This window comes from Pseudorca crassidens, chromosome 6 (assembly GCF_039906515.1).
Source record: "Pseudorca crassidens isolate mPseCra1 chromosome 6, mPseCra1.hap1, whole genome shotgun sequence".
NCBI lineage: Eukaryota > Metazoa > Chordata > Mammalia > Artiodactyla > Delphinidae > Pseudorca > Pseudorca crassidens.
In genome coordinates, this window is record NC_090301.1 from 33,014,390 (window position 1) to 33,032,743 (window position 18,354).

At 40.7% G+C, this 18,354-nt stretch overlaps 1 protein-coding gene across 1 annotated transcript in view; it reads right to left on the reverse strand.

Moving 5' to 3' along the window:
* FAM117B (family with sequence similarity 117 member B) overlaps positions 1-6,085 on the reverse strand; it is an 89,777-nt gene extending 83,692 nt beyond the window's left edge. Inside the window, exon 1 of the mRNA XM_067740962.1 lies at positions 5,356-6,085. Within this exon, the coding sequence (XP_067597063.1) occupies positions 5,356-5,953 (598 nt within the window). The 5' untranslated portion in view covers positions 5,954-6,085. The remainder of the gene's footprint in view (positions 1-5,355) is intronic.
* Positions 6,086-18,354: the final 12,269 nt, after the last annotated feature.

Sequence of the window (18,354 nt, forward strand, 5' to 3'; positions counted from 1 at the left end):
ATTGTAAAATATTAATAGTTGACCCTTGAACAACGAGGGTTTAAGGCCACCGACTCTCTGCATAGTAGAAAATCCGCATATAACTTTAGATTCAGCCATCTGGTCCCACAGTTCCGCATGTGCAGATTCAACCAACTTTGGATCATATATATTGTTGTACTATTTATTTTTTTAAAATCCACATATAAGTGGACCAGGGCAATTCAAACCTGCTTTGTTCAAGGGTCAGCTGTACTATTAGTCAGCATTCCCATTTTACAGGTGAAGTGAATTTGCCTAAAGTTAAATAGCTACTACTAAGTAAGCAGTAATGCCAAGATTTGAACTCCGACAATCTGGCTCCAGAGGTATTATCCATGGGATACATTCATATATTCTATTCAAGGCCATTCTGAAAACTTACCTTTCTACTCTCTTTCTTGACTGCTTGCTCTCTTTTCTCCCCAACATCCTATACTCTACGTTTTAAGACACAGGACTGAATATGATATGTATATTTTCACACTTCTATGATCCAGCTGTAAAGTTCTGTTTCTCTCTTTCCAACCCAAAGCAAAAGGCATCTCCTCTGACAGAACTTCTATACCCACTCCCCACAGAATTACTCACTTCTCTATGAGCCCAAAGTACTCATATTATATACTTATGAACCTATCTTACATGGCTGGTTTGTGAGTCTCTGGAGTTCTCTCTTTTACATTCTTCAATCAAAGCTTACAGAATTGAACTTAATTCAATACAAACTCTACTAGCCAAGATGCTGAATTAATAGTAAGTTTCTACTTGCCTCAACTTCAGTGTTTGTAAAATACAAATACTATAAACCAAAAGGATTCCCCTGACTGTGTGAAGTTACCAGCAATCCTTCAAATGTTAGAGAAACACCTAATTCTTAAAGTTATGTACTTCACAAAGTACTAGAAAGCAGAAGTCTAAGATGCTGCAAATTTGAAGGTCTGTTATACTACTTCCTGATTATTAGTCCAGAGAAATCCATCTCTTGTTGCTGCTCTTGCCACACCCCCACCTCAATAAACAACCAAATTCATACACAACATAATACATCAAAGTAAGGGGAAAATTAGCAAAAACACATACACAACATAATACATCAAAGTAAGGGGAAAATTAGCAACATAATACATCAAAGTAAGGGGAAAATTAGCAAAATTACCTATCAGCCAGCCACACTGCAAAAATAACTTTTATACACACTGTACTAATGCCCTTTTCTCTAATGAGGAGTTTTCAAACTATTTCCCTTCAGTGCTTCTAGTGACTGTTTTTCAAATTTAGAGTTCAGCAAAATCAACGGGGTGTGTGTGGGGGGTACTTTCAAGGTCTGGAGTAGGGTCTGGGAACTTGCATTTTTAACAAAGACCCTGAGTGAATCTGGTACAGATAAGGCACAGACCACACGCTGAGAAACAGTTCTGGATGTTCTTTGCAACTTGAAATTTCATATGACCATGAAAACTAAGCCTACACTGGCAATTTATGTTACATCCACTAAAACTAGAAGCAAAACTAGTATGATACACAATAGCTAACTTTTATACTGAGGTACTGTGCTGAGTATTTCTCAATTTTCTTTCATTTAATCCTTAGCACCATATGAAGTAAATATCATTATCACCTTACAAATGAGAAAGTTAAGGGTTAGAAAGTTAATCGCTTCCCCACATGACATGGCTTCTAAGTGGTGGAACACAGTATTAAAACCCAGAATGTCTACCCAAAGCCTATACTCCTATCCTCTTTATGCCACCTATTTGTAATATATCTATTTGACACTGTATAGAGTAAGACAAAGTCAGGTAAAAGGAGGGAAGGCATAAAAACTTTGTCTTCTTCACCATTTTATCTACAGTTAACACCGTTGCTTAGTTACCTTTTCTAAGCATATCTCAGTTCCGAACGACAACGACAAACCACTTCCCGTGGAGATGGCAGGCACTGAAGGTGGGAATTTTAAGATACGTGTCAGGAATGGGTGCTTGGATTAACTTATATTGAATACTCTGGGGGTTTTCTGTTTTTTTTTTTTTAACATCTTTATTGGAGTATAATTGCTTTACAATGGTGTGTTAGTTTCTGCTTTATAACAAAGTGAATCAGTTATACATATACATATGTTCCCATATCTCTTCCCTCTTGCGTCTCCCTCCCTCTGCCGTTTACCACCTATGTAATATTAGGCAAGCTCCCTGTGCTCTTTTACAAAATGGGATGATAATCCTATTTTAATATATAACATACGTAAAGCACCCAGCACATAGAAGATAAAATGTATTGCCCTCCTCCACCTTTTATTCTATTTACTAACATTTCTAAACGCCACTTATTTTCACTGGGCTTGAAACTACTTCCAAAAAGTAATAAATCAAGTGAAGGAAGTTCTCTATTAGCTAATGATTAGCTGTAACCCTGGGTAAATAAAGCAACTGGGTAGGGAGCTGACTGAATAGGGACACCCCCTCAAAGATCCTGAGATCTTCAAATAGGGGACTTTCAGACTGGATTCCTAACAAAGATTAGGGCATCCAATTCATCCTATAGACACCTAGAAGCTGACAACCTGATCCAGATGGACCCTGGAATCTGAGTTACATGAGGTTTACTTCATAAGGTAGGCCCTTGCTCTCTACCAATAAGCATGTCTACATTTCATTGAGGCTGCAAACTGGCAGTAATCTCCTTCAATCAAAAAGGGAGTCTCAGAGCTTCCCTGGTGGCGCAGTGATTAAGAATCCTCCTGCCAATACAGGGGACACAGGTTCGAGCCCTGGTCCAGGAAGATCCCACATGCCACGGAGCAACTCAGCCCATGCACCACAACTACTGAGCCTGCGCTCTAGAGCCTGCAAGCCACAACTACTGAGCCCGCGAGCCACAAATACAGAAGCCTGCATGCCTAGAGCCCATGCTCCGCAACAAGAGAATCCACCACAATGAGAAGCCCGCGCACGGCAACAAAGAGTAGCCCCCGCTCTCTGCAACTAGAGAAAGCCCGAGTGCAGCAATGAAGACCCAACGCAGCCAAAAATAAATACTTAATATAAATATTTTAAAAAATAATGTTTTAAATTTTAAAAAGGGAGTCTCTGCTGTACACCTGAAACTTTGTAAATCAACTGTACTTCAATTAAAAAATAAGAAAAAAATGTTTTTTAATGTTTAAAAGGGAGTCTCATAATTAAAAAGATTCTCCTTTTCTTCCAGATTGAGTCTGAGAAAAACAGCAAATGGTCTAGTTTGTGCTATGAAGACAAAATCAGAAAACATTTGTCCCACTCTGCATGGAAGTTCACTAGAGTGAAACAAAAACACATTCCTGGGAAGGAAGCGATCAGACATTCACTTCAGTATAACTTAGTAACAGGCAGTATCCCTTTTCACACCTAGGTGAGAGTGCTGCACTGGAGAAAAAAGAGGTTTTATTTTTCTGGGGTTTTTTTGGTGGGGGGAGTGAGAGGGCTAATGAGAAAATCAATTTTACAGCATGAATACTCTATAGAATGACAGATCTGAGGGAAAGAAGCTTTGGAAAACATGAAGAGTGGGCACAGGAGGAGTCCGAGATCCCAGCAAATAAAGCCCTTCTAGCGTTGAGAAGAAAAGAGCACCTTCCTCCACACACTGCTAATACTTAACCCAGCTTTCATCAGGTTGCTGCTTCTTTAAAGGTCAAATAGTTGAGAGGGTAGCCAGATTCTGTTATCAGACTGGGGTCACCACTTCCTTCCTCCATCTTAACTGCCCACTTAAGTAGCTCTCCTTCCCTTCCACCTGCCACACAATGTCAGCTCCAGAAGGTTGAATGCAAACTGAAGCAATTATGTCCACCAGATACCTCTAAGAGTTGCTTCAAAACCTAAACACATATGTCACTTTGGTATGTTATGTATTTCCCAGGTTCTATCTTACACATCAAGCTACTACCTCCTTGATATAATGTAAAAGACATGGTTTTGGAGTACCTAATATCCACTCCACCACTAGTTACTTCACCTCTCAAAACCTCCTGTGAGAGTTAAAATGAGATCCTGTAGGTAAATCATCCACCATAAGGAGGAGCTCAGTAAGCAATAGCTATTATTTGAGGAAGAGGGGGTTCTTTTAACAAAGTTTAAAAAAAGCATTTTGCATTTTCAGAAGGTTTAAAACAGCATTCTTTTTCTAGTCAGAAAACACTATTGATCATTCTTCAGGGCAATTCTCTTCCCAGAAAATATCCATTGTCTAAAATCTTTGATAAAATAAACAGTAGAAAAGACTCATCCCACTCCCTGCATTTTTTGAATGAACTCTTGAAACCACTTCATCTGTTCTATTTCGTTAGGAAGTACTGTACTAAGTTTCCTGAAATATCCAGCCATTCTGCCTAAAGATTCTAACAGAAATTCCCGAGACAGTGAAAGACAAAGGTATACGCTGGCAGTATTAATACGTAAGCTAAAAACCACCCATTTCTCTTTTCAGTGGATTCTAACACGAAGGCAATCAGATGATAAATTTTTTCTCTTTCCATTTCCACAATATGAAGTCCTCTTTTGAGTTCCTCTTTATGAATGACTCCCAAGGAACCCAAGAGCTCCATTCAGGACTTTCCCCAAAAAAAGCTCCCAAGTCTAGAGAAAAACAATTTTTAGGTCCCTAAAGTAATAACAGGGAGACAAATCTTGGATCTTGTTTTAAAAAAAAAATGGTTTTCATCCTAAACACAAAATCAGTGTAACAGACATACACCAGAGCCTCATACAAAGCCCATAAACCCCCCAAAGGAATCTTGCTTAACTTACTTCTCACTTCTTGCTACCCACTTAGCAAATCTTAGTAAATGCTAACATGCTCCGAGCCTCATGTCTGTTCAGGGACCCCCAACCAAACCTGCTATGCTAGTGCACTCAAATCCCCCAAATCTGAAACTGTTCTGTGAAAGACAAATACTTAGCAGCAGATATGTGCCATACTAACATTAACCATGTCACTGAAGTGACAAACCACTCAGCCTCACCCCCAAGGGAGGGTAAGCAGTAACCAGCGGGCGGCCAGAAACCCAGGTTTATCATTAACACATCAGGCCAAGCACAAGGTTAGCGGCTGCACCTCCAGGGACGGGCACCAACGTAGGGCCGACTGAGGCGTGAATGAAACGGCCGGGGAGGGAGCGGCGCAGGAGGCGCGGGGATGGCCCGGACAAGGCTGGGCCGCACCTCCCGGGCCCCGCCCCGGCCCCGCCCCCCGGCCACCCCGGCTCCGCGGCAGCGCCGCAGTCCCTGCACGGTAGCGGCGCGCGCCCGGGACCCCTTCCCGCCGTCGCCTTCCCCTCTTCGCGCGGCCCCCAGCACGTACCTGCTTTGCAAAGAGGGGCGCTCGGGCTCCTCCTCTCCGGGGAGCTTCGGCTCTGCTCCGGGGACCTCCTCCGGTGCCGGACGCGGGCTGCGGGTGGGGCCGCGCTCACCTCGCCTGTCCACAGGTGGGTGGGCGACGAGGAAGGCGACGACACGGTGCCCAGCAGCGCCGGCGGGGGCTGCGGCCGTGGGGGGCTCCCGCGGGCCCCGGGCGCGGCGCCGCGCGTGGGGCTGGTGCCTCGCGTGGACGTCGAGGACGTGCTCGTCTGCGTGGCCACCGTGGGGCTGGTGCGCGCGGCCGCACTCCCGCCGCCCCGCGTGGGGCTTGTGCTGCGCGAGGCAGTGCGCGGGGCCCCGCTGCTGCCGCCGCCGCCCGAGGGGCCTGAGGCGCCACCACAGCAGCCGCCGTTGTTGCCGCCGCCGCCGCCGTTGCTCCGCGTGGGGCTGCCATGTTGCTGCTGCTGCTGCTTCAGCTGGAACGGAACCGTCGCCCTCATGGGCTGCAGGCGGCTCCCGGATCCCCCGGCCGTGGCGACCGCACCGCCCCCGAGGGAGCCGGCCGGCGTGGGGGACCCATTGCGCCTCACCCGCTGGGACATGGTTCCCCCCCTCCCCGGTGACTGGGCGAGACGTGGGGTTTTGTTGTTGTTGGGTTGCAAGGGGAGGATTCTCGAGACCGGATGGAAGGCCCCCGCGACCGGGTGACGAAGCCGGAGTTCGGGGTGCGGGGGGCGCCCGGGCCGCGACCGGCAGCAACGAGGTGGTGCAGCCGCCGCCGCCGCTGCCGCTCCTCCTCATCAACAATAGTGTCTCCTCCACTGCCCCCGCCCCCCGCGAGCGCCCATTGGTGCAGCGTCAGCTGCGCTCGAGCCGCTCCACCGCGCCCATTGGCTGCAAGCAGCTCGGGCCCCGGGCCCCCGGGGCCTTAGAGAGCCTGGGTTTGCGAGGAGACCTTCTGCTCTTTAAAGAGAAAGAGACCCGCCCCCCGGGGGGAGGAGGCGCGGAGGAAACAGGCTGAGTGTATGTGTAGGGTGCGCGCGCGCGTGTGTGAGTGTACACGTGAGTGTACACGCGTACGCGCGCGCCTGGCCACGCGCATCTTCCCCTTCCCACAGGCGGGAGCCCTGGGGACTCAGATTCTGGAATATTGCCAAAGGGAATTGTCCCGAAGCAAAGCGGTCCCCAGGGAAGTCTGAGGTCTTTCTCCCAAAACTCACTTCCTTACCTCAATATTGACTGGCACAGTCCGTGTACGTGCGTCTCTTTCTGGCTTTTTTTTCTTAATCTTTGTGTTCTGTCCTAATTCCGTGAACGTTTGGACAGGGCTCAAAGGAAAAGAAATTTAATTAATCTTACTGGCATTTTACGCCTCGTCTTTTTTTTTTTTTTTTAAGCTCTACAAAGAGCCAAATCTCAGAAAGATTAAAATTGCTGGTTTGAATGCGGTTTTAGATCATATCTATGAAGTCCAGTTACCAAATGCTACTGCTATATCTCCTGTATCTCAAGTAATCAAGAATTTATTTTAATCAGCTACTTCACAGTTCCCTGATACCTTGGAAAGATGCTGCTGCCTAAAAGTTTTAAGTGCCATAGTTTTCAAAGGGCCTTATTTTATCCTCACGATCATTATTTGAGACAAAACTGGACCAGCCATTCGTATTTTTGTCTAGTGGAGAAAACAGGTCCTTGTACTATGGGCAAGAACTCAGTAACACTAGTTCTAAAATAACCTTAGAGACTTCTTATCAAGACAAAAAAAAATTTTTAAGGTGGACCCGTAGCCCACATACTCACTTCTCAGGCTATAAACTGCCTGTCCATGACCTGTTTTCCCTTTACTACTTTATTAGATATACATTCTAGACAGATTTTGTCTTGTAAAAACATGGGAGTGGCGGGCCCAGTATAATTTGCTCTGGACCTGAAATTCTAGTGGGCCCCATGCACTGTGGTGGAGAGCCTTTGAGGACGTAGAAAACAGATTCATATCTCAGATCCACCACATACTCTGTGGCCTTGGATAAGTCACTAGGCAGTTTCCTTATCTGTAAAATGCAGTTAAACAATACCATCTCCTTCATACAACCGTTTATCAACCAAGGGTTAAATGAGAATGTGGTGCGTAGAAAGTACTCAATACTTTGAGTCTCCATGTGATTCAGAGGCCCGCATCTCTGCTTATCACGAATTCCTCCTCTCTCCTCTACCACAAAGAGAGTCCGCAAGCCCTTATCCCAGGACCTTCCTTAAGCTGGCTGGTGCTCTAGATAAACCTGACATCACTACCCATCCACACAACCTGGAATGAAGACAAAAGCAGCTTCTCCCTAGACAGGAAGAAGGAAACTGCCAACAAGATCCGTGCAGAGAGCTAAAGCTAGTCTTAAACAAAGGGGTAAGAGAGAAGATAAGCCTTTAAATAAGGATGTCCTAGAAGCTGTGTCTAACGCTTTGTCCTGCACAAAAGTAAGAACTCAACACAGATTTATTGAGTTAAACTGAGGGAGTTCAGCAGCCCTAGAGTCTGAGGCTTCCAGATCAATTACTTTTTCAAAAAAATTTTGTTGAAGTATAGTTGATTTGCAATGTTGTGTTAATTTCTGCTGTACAGCAAAGTGACTCAGTTTTATATATCTATATATATGTATAATATATATATATATTCTTGTTCATATTCACTTCCATTATGGTTTATCACAGGATTTTTTTTTTTTTTTTTTTTTTTTTTTTTTTTTTTTTTGCGGTACGCGGGCCTCTCACTGTTGTGGCCTCTCCCATTGCGGAGCACAGGCTCTGGACGCGCAGGCTCAGCGGCCATGGCTCACAGGCCCAGCCGCTCCACGGCATGTGGGATCTTCCCAGACCGGGGCACGAACCTGTGTCCCTGCATCGGCAGGCGGACTCTCAACCACTGCGCCACCAAGGAAGCCCTATCACAGGATATTGAATATAGTTCCCTGTGCTATAGAGTAGGACCTTGTTGTTTATTCATACTACATATAATAGTTTGCATCTGCTAATCCCAAACTCCCAACACTTCCCACCCATGCCCCCTTGGCAACCACAAGTCTGTTCTCTACGTGTGTGACTCTGTTTCTGTTTCGTAGATATGTTGATTTGTGTTGTATTTTAGATTCCACATATACGTGATATCATGGTATTTGTCTTTCTCTTTCTGACTTACTTCACTTAGTATGATAATCTCTAGATCCATACATGTTGCTGCAAATGGCATTATTTCATTCTTTTTAATGGCTGAGTAATATTCCATTGTGTGTGTGTGTGTGTGTGTGTGTGTGTGTGTGTGTGTGTGTATCTATATCTATATCTATATACTACATCTTCTTTATCCATTCATCTGTCGATGGACATTTAAGTTGTTTCCATGTCTTGGTTATTGTAAATAGTGCTGCTGATCAATTACTTTTGATGTCACCAAACTAGAGACCTGTTTGTTGGTGACAAAAGACGTTTAGCTTTTCTGAGCTAAAGTACTGATTTCAGCACAGAAGTTCATTAGATCAAAGAAATAAAATGTCCTTGGCTCAATCACAAGTTCACGTTTTGCTTCTGTTATATTTCCTACAGAAACTCAAACACTGCAGCTCCAGAAAATCCCTCTTTTTCGTCTTGTTTGATAGCGTAATCATTAATTTAGGGCTAATCTTTAAACAAACAAATGAGACCACTTCAACTAAATCAGGTCTTAACCATTTCTGCCCCCTTTGTACTATAGGATTTTTATGATGACATAAATGAAACTCTGAAGGTATGAAGTCATCAAAGAATACTTAAAAAAAAAAAACTCACTTGGATACCTTAGAACTCTTCAGTCCATTTTTAAGTCTTAATGGCAATACATAAAAGCATCATTTATTCTTGCCCTTGATTTCATTATCTGTTGGTGAAGATTCAGAACAATGTGCATCAAGGTGATATATTGATCTTCAGTTTGCTAGTTTAAGAAGAATGTCCAGGCTTCCCTGGTGGCACAGTGGTTGAGAGTCTGCCTGCCAATGCAGGGGACACGTGTTCGAGCCCTGGTCTGGGAAGATCCCACATGCCGCGGAGCGACTGGGCCCGTGAGCCACAATTACTGAGCCTGCGCGTCTGGAGCCTGTGCTCCACAAGAGAAGCCATGATAGTGAGAGGCCCGCACACCGCGATGAAGAGTGGCCCCCGCTTGCCACAACTAGAGAAAGCCCTCGCACAGAAACGAAGACCCAACACAGCCATAAATAAATAAATAAAGCAAACTGTCAACAGGTAAAAATAAATAAACACTATTAAAAAAAAGAAAGAAGAAAGTCCATGTATTTCAAGGATCAACGAAATAAATATGTCTCTCTGTGGTTTAACCCTGTTCTTCTTAGGATATAATCAAATTTTCCGTTATCTCTCCAGAGTTGAAATGTGACCGTATGAAGTTGAAGAAGCAACATATTGGCATTGGTTTATATGTATTTAAACTCCAGAAGACAAAATTATTGATTGATAGGCTCATTTGCTTCTGTGCTTCTTTAACTATTTTAAATGATCTTGTTAATGGTAAAGGAGGATGGGTTGTGAGAAAAAGTTTATCTTCCTGTAGTTTTTTTTCTTCTTCCTATAGTTTTAGTAGAACCAGCCATATCTTTTTACAGATCTCTAAAATGTCATTGAATGGAATATTAAACAGCCACTAAAATGATAATTATGAAGTCATTAAGTTCCTTTCACTGTAAAATGGAAAAATAAAAATTATGCATCCATTGTAGCTACAACAATGCAAAAATGTTTATGCATTATAAATACATACTGGAAGATAAAATACTGATACGAAAATAAAATAGTAATTTTAAGGTGCGAGTTGGGGAGGTGTTTTTTCCCTAAGATATGTTGATATACAATTTCCTAATAAAGGGGGAGGATGATCAGAACTTAAATTGCTGAGTGATGTTCTCTGCTTAAAATCTGACTGCTAATTCACTGAGACATTTGTCTTAGACCATTTCCTAAAGGCCTTCCATAGCACCACACATTCCAGTGTTACTTTTACCCCTCTGACTACTCCTTGGTCACTCTTCTTTTCTTTTCTTTTCTTCTTTTTTGCGGTACGTGGGCCTCTCACTGCTGTGGCCTCTCCCGTTGTGGAGCACAGGCTCCGGATGCACAGGCTCAGCGACCATGGCTCACGGGCCCAGCCGCTCCGCGGCATGTGGGATCTTCCCAGACCGGGGCACGAACATGCGTCCCCTCCATCGGCAGGCGGACTCTCAACCACTGCGCCACCAGGGAAACCCAGGTATTGTATATTTAAGAGTCAAGTTCAGAAACGTCAGTCCAGGAGTATAAATTTGAGAGTTTTCACATACAGTTGTTATTTGTAGCTATGTGAGCAAATAAGACCACCAAAGGACTAACCACTACTTCTCAGCCTTAGCACAGAGCCTGGCACACAATAAATGCTCAAAAACAATTTAAGTGCCTGTCTGTCTTGTTCACCCTTATATCCTCTCACTTAGGATAGTGTCTGGCAAACAGCAGGTACTTAGCAACTATACCATTCATAGCTTCAAAACAGTAATTTCAGACCTATGTTTCTTAGACTCCAAAGACAATTTGCTTTCACATTAGGATGGTACTCTAGTTCAGTATATGGTCTCAAAACCTGGTAAGAAAGACAAGTACGTGGTATCCCCATTATAGAAATAAGGAAACTAAAGCGGTTATATGGCTTGCCTAAAACTAGAACCCAGGTCTTTTGACTCAAATTCCAGCATGCTTTCAACATAGCAGGGATGACTTTCAACAGACTAGCAGCTGCTCTGGATATATTGTACCCACCAATTAACATATGCTGTGAAGAAAGAAAAAAGAAAAACCAAGAAATTAGGTTTGGGATTGGTGCGTATTACCACTTAAAACAATCTTCTAGTGTAATACTTTTCTGCCATGCGAGCTTTTCCATCAAGATTCAGCTGAAACTTCATATAGCCTTTTCCATTTCCCAAAAGCAAGGTATTCGCTCCCTCCTCTCTTTGTTCACTGATGTTGTGCTGTCAGAGATGTGATTCCCACTATACCAGCAGTTTTGTATCTTTTCAGAAACTCTTTGATCTGTGTATTAAAAGAAACATTAATGAACAAAGGCATGGTATAGAACAGTGTGCGCTGCCAATAAGGCTTTTCTTTTCTTTTCTCTTTAAGGGTTATAGTTATGCACATGCTTGTATGTGCATGCATAGAGTATTTCTGGAAATTCTCCCAAAGAAACTGGCCTCTGAAAAGAGGAACTGGGAGGGGTAGGGGTAGGAAGAAGATGTTCTTTTTTATGCATACTCTTTGTACTATTTTTGAAGTTTTTAAAGCATGTTTATGTAATAGTTTTAGCAAAAAATTTTTAATATAAAAAATATCAGAAACCAGATTATCTTGGTGAGGACTAAAGTTTGAAATTAGGATTTATAAATGATAATTGCAGTCTTATATAAGCTTCCGTATCCAAAACATTTCTGTAGTTTGTTTAGATTGAGTAACACTGAGGAAATCCTGATCAACAAAGATAAGTAATTACAAATGGTAACGACGTTTTTTTGATTGCTCTTCAACTGGACAGATTCAGAAACTTGAAACAGAAGTAATGGAAAACGTTTATTGGAAAAAATAATAATCAAGTAGGGAATCAAGATCCCTTGTGTCAGTCTTGGATGACACAAGAATGGCAGAATATTGACAACTGTTGAAGCTGGGTGATAAGTATAGAGTTGTTCATTATTCTATTGTTTACTTTGTATCTGTTTCAAAGTGTTAATAATAAAATGTTTTAAAAACTGGTTCACAAAAATAGCCAAAAACTGCTCACACGCTTTATTATAAAAGTCAGACAAACAATGAAATCTTATAAAGCTTTAAATTTAAGGATCTGCAAAATCCTCTCTACCTGTTATACATTTATCTGTTATTGCACATAAAATGTACATCAAGCAGATGAACTTGAGCTTTGTTGTGTATTTAATCATGTTTAGCACATATATGCAGTGGTTGCATAGTCACATGCACATTATTCTATAAAAACCTTACACAGATTAGATTTTTTAAAGACCAATATAAAGCTACAACTTTCTAAGTAATGACATGTTTACAATAAATTCAAATATATGCTCAGAAATAACAGGAAAAATTTAATGCTGATAGCTACACACACAAAATACTAGTTTACCTGACAGTAGAAATTAACCAGTGGTGGTCCCAATATACTAAAAGTTATTATATTAAATTAATTTTATTACAGGTGTTTTAATATTTTAAATATATTTTGAAACAAAATTCAGATCAAACATTTATTCCACCCCTGAAGCACCAGGCAGTTTAAAAAACATTCCATTAGACTGTCATAAAATTGAAGGCAGGAGCATAGCACAGGGAGATCAGCTCTGTGCTTCGTGACCACCTAGAGGGGTGGGATATGGAGGGATATGGGGATATATGTATACGTATAGCTGATTCACTTTGTTATATAGCAGAAACTAACACAACATTGTAAAGCAATTATACCCCAATAAAGATGTTAAATAAAATAAAATAAAATAAAAACCATAGCTTAATCCAAAAAACAAAAAATTGAAGGCAGGAAATATATTTTATTCATCTCTGTCTCTCCAGTACCAAACACAATAGTTTGATGAATGAATATTGTTAACTGAAGGTATGGAAAAATTGATTTCTAAGCCCCAAAGTAATCTTATTAAAAATCCATCTGAAACTATTATATATAGGATGAATAAACAACAAGGTCCTATTGTATAGCACAGGGAACTATATTCAGTAACCTTTGATAAACCATAATGGAAAAGAATACAAAAAAAAAGAATGTCTATATGTGTATAACTGAGTCACTTTGCTGTACAGCAGAGATTGGCACATTGTAAATCAGCTATACTTCAATAAAAATAAATTAATTAAATTAAAAATTAATCTGTGTTGATTTTTCTGAGTACATGAAGTCCATCCTCATTATAAACAACAACTCAATACCAAAAAGTTTAATTAGAAAATAAAAATCCACGGTTCTCCAAGCTTTTGTTTTTCCTATGTATAAAGTAATACCTATTTAGAAGATTTTTTTTTTACTTTTAAAAACGGTCACATAATGGATACAAGTTTTGAAACCTATTTTTTTTTCCCTTAAACATATATCTAGGACATCTTTTCACTCAGTATACATCTAGACTCTCTTTCATTCCTTTTCAAGGATACATAGTATTCTATCATTGGGCAGCACCATAATTTAACCAATCTTTCACTAATGGACATTTAGGTTATTTTCAACTTTCTGATATAACACACAATGTTGTAATGATATCTTTGCACTTATACTTTGCATTCTTGTAAGAGTATTTTAAATTCAATGTATAAAAGCAATATGTATACACAAATTAAGAAATCAAATAGCTTTAGAAGGCTGATTTTCTTAAATAATCATTTGCTTTCATTGCCTGTCTCAAACCCTCCAAAGAGTTGTTAAATCTCTCTGAAAATGATTAGTGGTTTGTCTTTTTCCTTAAAGACGTCTTAACGGAGACTTCTTCTCTCCTGCTCTGTTTAAACTAGAAATATTCTAGGTCTTCTGCATAGCTGTCAGCCAGGGGGTTCTCTTCACTTCTTGGCTATGCATATATCATGTTCTCGCAACCCAGGGGCTTCTGTTTTTGTTTGCTTGTTTACTCCTTTGTTTTGTAATAGCTTCCTAAGAAAGGGTGTCTAGAGGGTAAATTTTTTGCGACATTGCATGTTTGCAAATGTCTTTATTCCATCCTTACAATTAACTAGTGATTTGGCTTGGAAAGAATGTTTCCTCAGAAATTTGAAAACATTGCTCCACTGTCATATAGCATTCAGTGTTGTTGATCAAGCCAATACCTTTGTGATTTCTGATCCTTTATATATGATGTTTTTTCCTCTCTGGAAGCTTTTAAGATCTTCTCTTTGTTAATAGTGTTGTGAAATTTCATTATATTGTGCTTATGTAGGGCTTTTTTTTTTTTTTTTTAAATTCTCTGGGATGGTCATAGATGGTTTTCAGATGGGAAAATGCTATTGTATTATTCTACAATAATTTATTTCCCTTCACATACTACTCCTGACCTGCTCTGAGAGAATGACCCCAGTAGACTGTATCAGCTGGTTTCTGGTTAGGTTTGGCCAATGTGAGATCAGATCACAAGAAGAGAGAGAAGTCAGAGTGTTTCTTCCCTGCTGTATTCCTGATGTAAAGCCACATCTCTTGGGCAGTAGCTATGTCTCCTGCTGGGAGTCTCTACCTCCTTGGCTGCAGTTCTCGCTGGGCTCCATTTATACCACCTCCTCCAACGTTGCCCCTTCAGTCCTGGGAGTGTAACAGCTTCTCATTGTTGCTAGTCTCTGGATACTATACCACCCTTGTTTGTTCCCTTAATCCTTACTGCTCACACTTCCATAAGGAGTCCCTTCGTAAAAATCACTTTATCAGAACCATGTAGGGTGAATCGGGTTTGCTGTTAGGACTCTGACTGATATAGTCTGCTCTCAATCTCTCTCTCTCCCTCTCCATTTTCCAAGAAATATTGAACTTCCTGGACTAACCCTCTAACATTGTCTTCAGTTTTCTCTTTCTGTATCATCTCTTGGATCTACCTCCTGGGAAATTTCCTTGTCTTCATCTCCCAACACCTCTACAAATTTCCTATTTCATAGGAAACCATATTTTTCATTTCCAAAAGCTCCCTTTATTTTCTGATCATTCTCTTTTTTTATAGCATGCCATTGTTGTTTATTCATGTTTCATGGATATAATTTATCTTCCTGCATTGTCTCTTTTTTTCCCCAAATCCCTTTGTTTTGGCATCTGCCTTTCATGATGGAGACATTCCTCAAACGTCAAGTGGCTTTCACATAATAGCTGATTGTTAGTTCTGAGTACTCAAATGGGGCTTTTCTGTTGGTGGGATTTACTTTGGGGTCATCAAGCAGGAATCCATCTGCTTCACTGTAGGGCCCCCAAATACAATTTCTCTTGAGATGTTACATTTTTTTCAAAAGAGAATCCACCAATCTCTTTTCTGGCATTCCCGGGGCCAAGTGCAGGAATTAGGCTGAATAGCTTCAAGTTCAGAATAGACTTTCATTTAATGGCAATATTTTTCTGGAAGAAATTCCTTGAGGTGAAATTGGGGTATCCAAGGGTAACTGTTTTAAAATTTGATAGATTCCAATGCAATTTTTGAAGTATCCAAAGAAAAAAGTTTAATGTGGTTTAAAAGAATCAGGCAAATGTATTTTATAAGCTTTAAATGTCAGCAGAATTTAATAAAGTGTTTTCTCATGGAATTAATATTCCAAGAGGTAAAATAGACTGAAATAAATTCTTCTTTTCCATGGGTCCTACTTGGCTTCAGAATTAGTGCTAACACAGGCTATTTGAAAGATTAGAATTTCTCATCTTTCTAGAAAACAAAATTAGATTCTCCAAAAAGGCCATTTGATTGGTATTGCAGTAGAGGCAAAACGGAAACTTACAAAGAGGTACTTGGTCTTATTTATCTATAAAGACCTAAGGAAGTAGCAGCTAAGAAAATTCTTTAAGCCAGATGATCTTTGGTAACTGATATTTGAGTTTATGACTTAATTGTTTGTGGGAGACCTGATCTCAGGGTGGTGATTGCTCTGTAAGTTATGGGAATAATTATGGCAAGAAACTATTCAACCACACTCCAGAGAGAGTCAGGCCACAGAACATGAAGATAAGTTACTTCTAAAGTAGCTAAATTATATCCAGGTCATAACTGATTTGTAGGATCTAGCTCTATGATAATCAAAGTAGGTTTTTCCTTTTTTAATATTGCTGATCCTCTTACCCCATAACGTTGCTCCATATTTTGTCCTAAATTCCACACTACATAGTAAGTAGTAAGAAATTCCTCGTAAACTCTACGCCGGAGAGGCCAAGTCTCAGCCAGAAATAGACATTTCTCTTCTCAAATGATTGTAGGAAGTCTTAAGATTTCTGTCTCTATGGTGACAGATTGATGGAGATAGTTGAGGACTGGTACACGAAATATGCCTTGCCCTTTCAAATTCTGTAACAAGCACTCAACATGAGCTCACAGACACCAATTATTGCTGTGTAATAGCAGTCACTGTACCATTGATGAACTGGATTTCTTAACAGAGGGAAACAGAAGAGAAAAAATACACTCAATCTACATTGTACCTGATCAATTCTTCTTACTTATTATTACTATCTTTTTAACATCTTTATTGGAGTATAATTGTTTTACAATGGTGTGTTAGTTTCTGCTGTATAACAAAGTGAATCAGCTATACATGTATCCCCATATCTCCTGCCTCTTGCATCTCCTCCCACCCTCCCTATCCCACCCGTATAGGTGGTCACAAAGCACCGAGCTGATCTCCCGATGCCATGCAGCTGCTTCCCAGTAGCTATCTATTTTACATTTGATAGTGTATATATGTCCATGTCACTCCCTCACTTCATCCCAGCTTCCCCTTCCCACTCCCCGTGTCCTCAAGTCCATTCTCTACATCTGCGTCTTTATTTCTGTCCTGCCCCTAGGTTCTTCACAACCCTTTTTTTTTTTTTTTAGATTACACATATATGTGTTAGCATACAGTATTTGTTTTTCTCTTTCTGACTTACTTCACTCTGTATGACAGAATCTAGGTCCATCCACCTCACTACAAATAATTCAATTTTGTTTCTTTATATGGCTGAGTAATATTCCATTGTATATATGTGCCACCTCTTCTTTATCCGTTCATCTGTCGACAATTAGGTTGCTTCCATGTCCTGGCTATTGTAAATAGAGCTTCAATGAACATTGTGGTACATAACTCTTTTTGAATTATGGTTTTCTCAGGGTATATGCCCAGTAGTGGGATTGCTGGGTCGTATGGTAGTTCTATCTTTAGATTTTTAAGGAACCTCCATACTGTTCTCCATAGTGGCTGTATCGATTTACATTCCCACCAACAGTGCAAGAGGGTTCCCTTTTCTCCACACCCTCTCCAGCATTTATTTTTTGCATATTTTTGATGATGGCCATTCTGACTGGTGTGAGGTGATACCTCACTGTAGTACTGATTTGCATTTCTCTAATGATTAGTGATGTTGAGCATCCTTTAATGTGTTTCTTGGCAATCTGTATATCTTCTTTGGAGAAATGTCTATTTAGGTCTTCTGCCCTTTTTTGGATTGGGTTGTTTGATTTTTGTTATTGAGCTGCATGAGCTGCTTGTAAATTTTGGAGATTGATCCTTTGTCAGTTGCTTCATTTGCAAATATTTTCTCCCACTCTGAGGGTTGTCTTTTGGTATTGTTTATGGTTTCCTTTGCTGTGCAAAAGCTTTTCAGTTTCATTAGGTCCCATTTGTTTATTTTTGATTTTATTTCCACTTCTCTAGGAGGTGGGTCAAAAAGGATCTTGCTGTGATTTATGTCATAAAGTGTTCTGCCTATGTTTTCCACTAAGAGTTTTAAAGTGTCTGCCCCTACGTTTAGGACTTTAATCCATTTTCAGTTTATTTTTGTGTATGGTGTTAGGGAGTGTTCTAATTTCATTCTTTTACATCTAGGTGTCCAGTTTTCCCAGAACCACTTATTGAAGAGGCTGTCTTTTCTCCATTGTGTATCCTTGCCTCCTTTATCAAAAATACGGTGACCATAAGTGTGTGGGTTTATCTCTGGGCTTTCTATCCTGTTCCATTGATCTCTATTTCTGTTTTTGTGCCAGTACCATACTACCTTGATTACTGTAGCTTTGTAGTATAGTCTGAAGGGAGGGAGTCTGATTCCTCCAGCTCCATTTTTCTTTCTCAAGATTGCTTTGGCTATTCGGGGTCTTTTGTGTTTCCATACAAATTGTGGAATTTTTTGCTCTAGTTCTGTGAAAAATGCCATTGGTAGTTTGATAGGGATTGCATTCAATCTGTAGATTGTTTTGGGTAGTATAGTCATCTT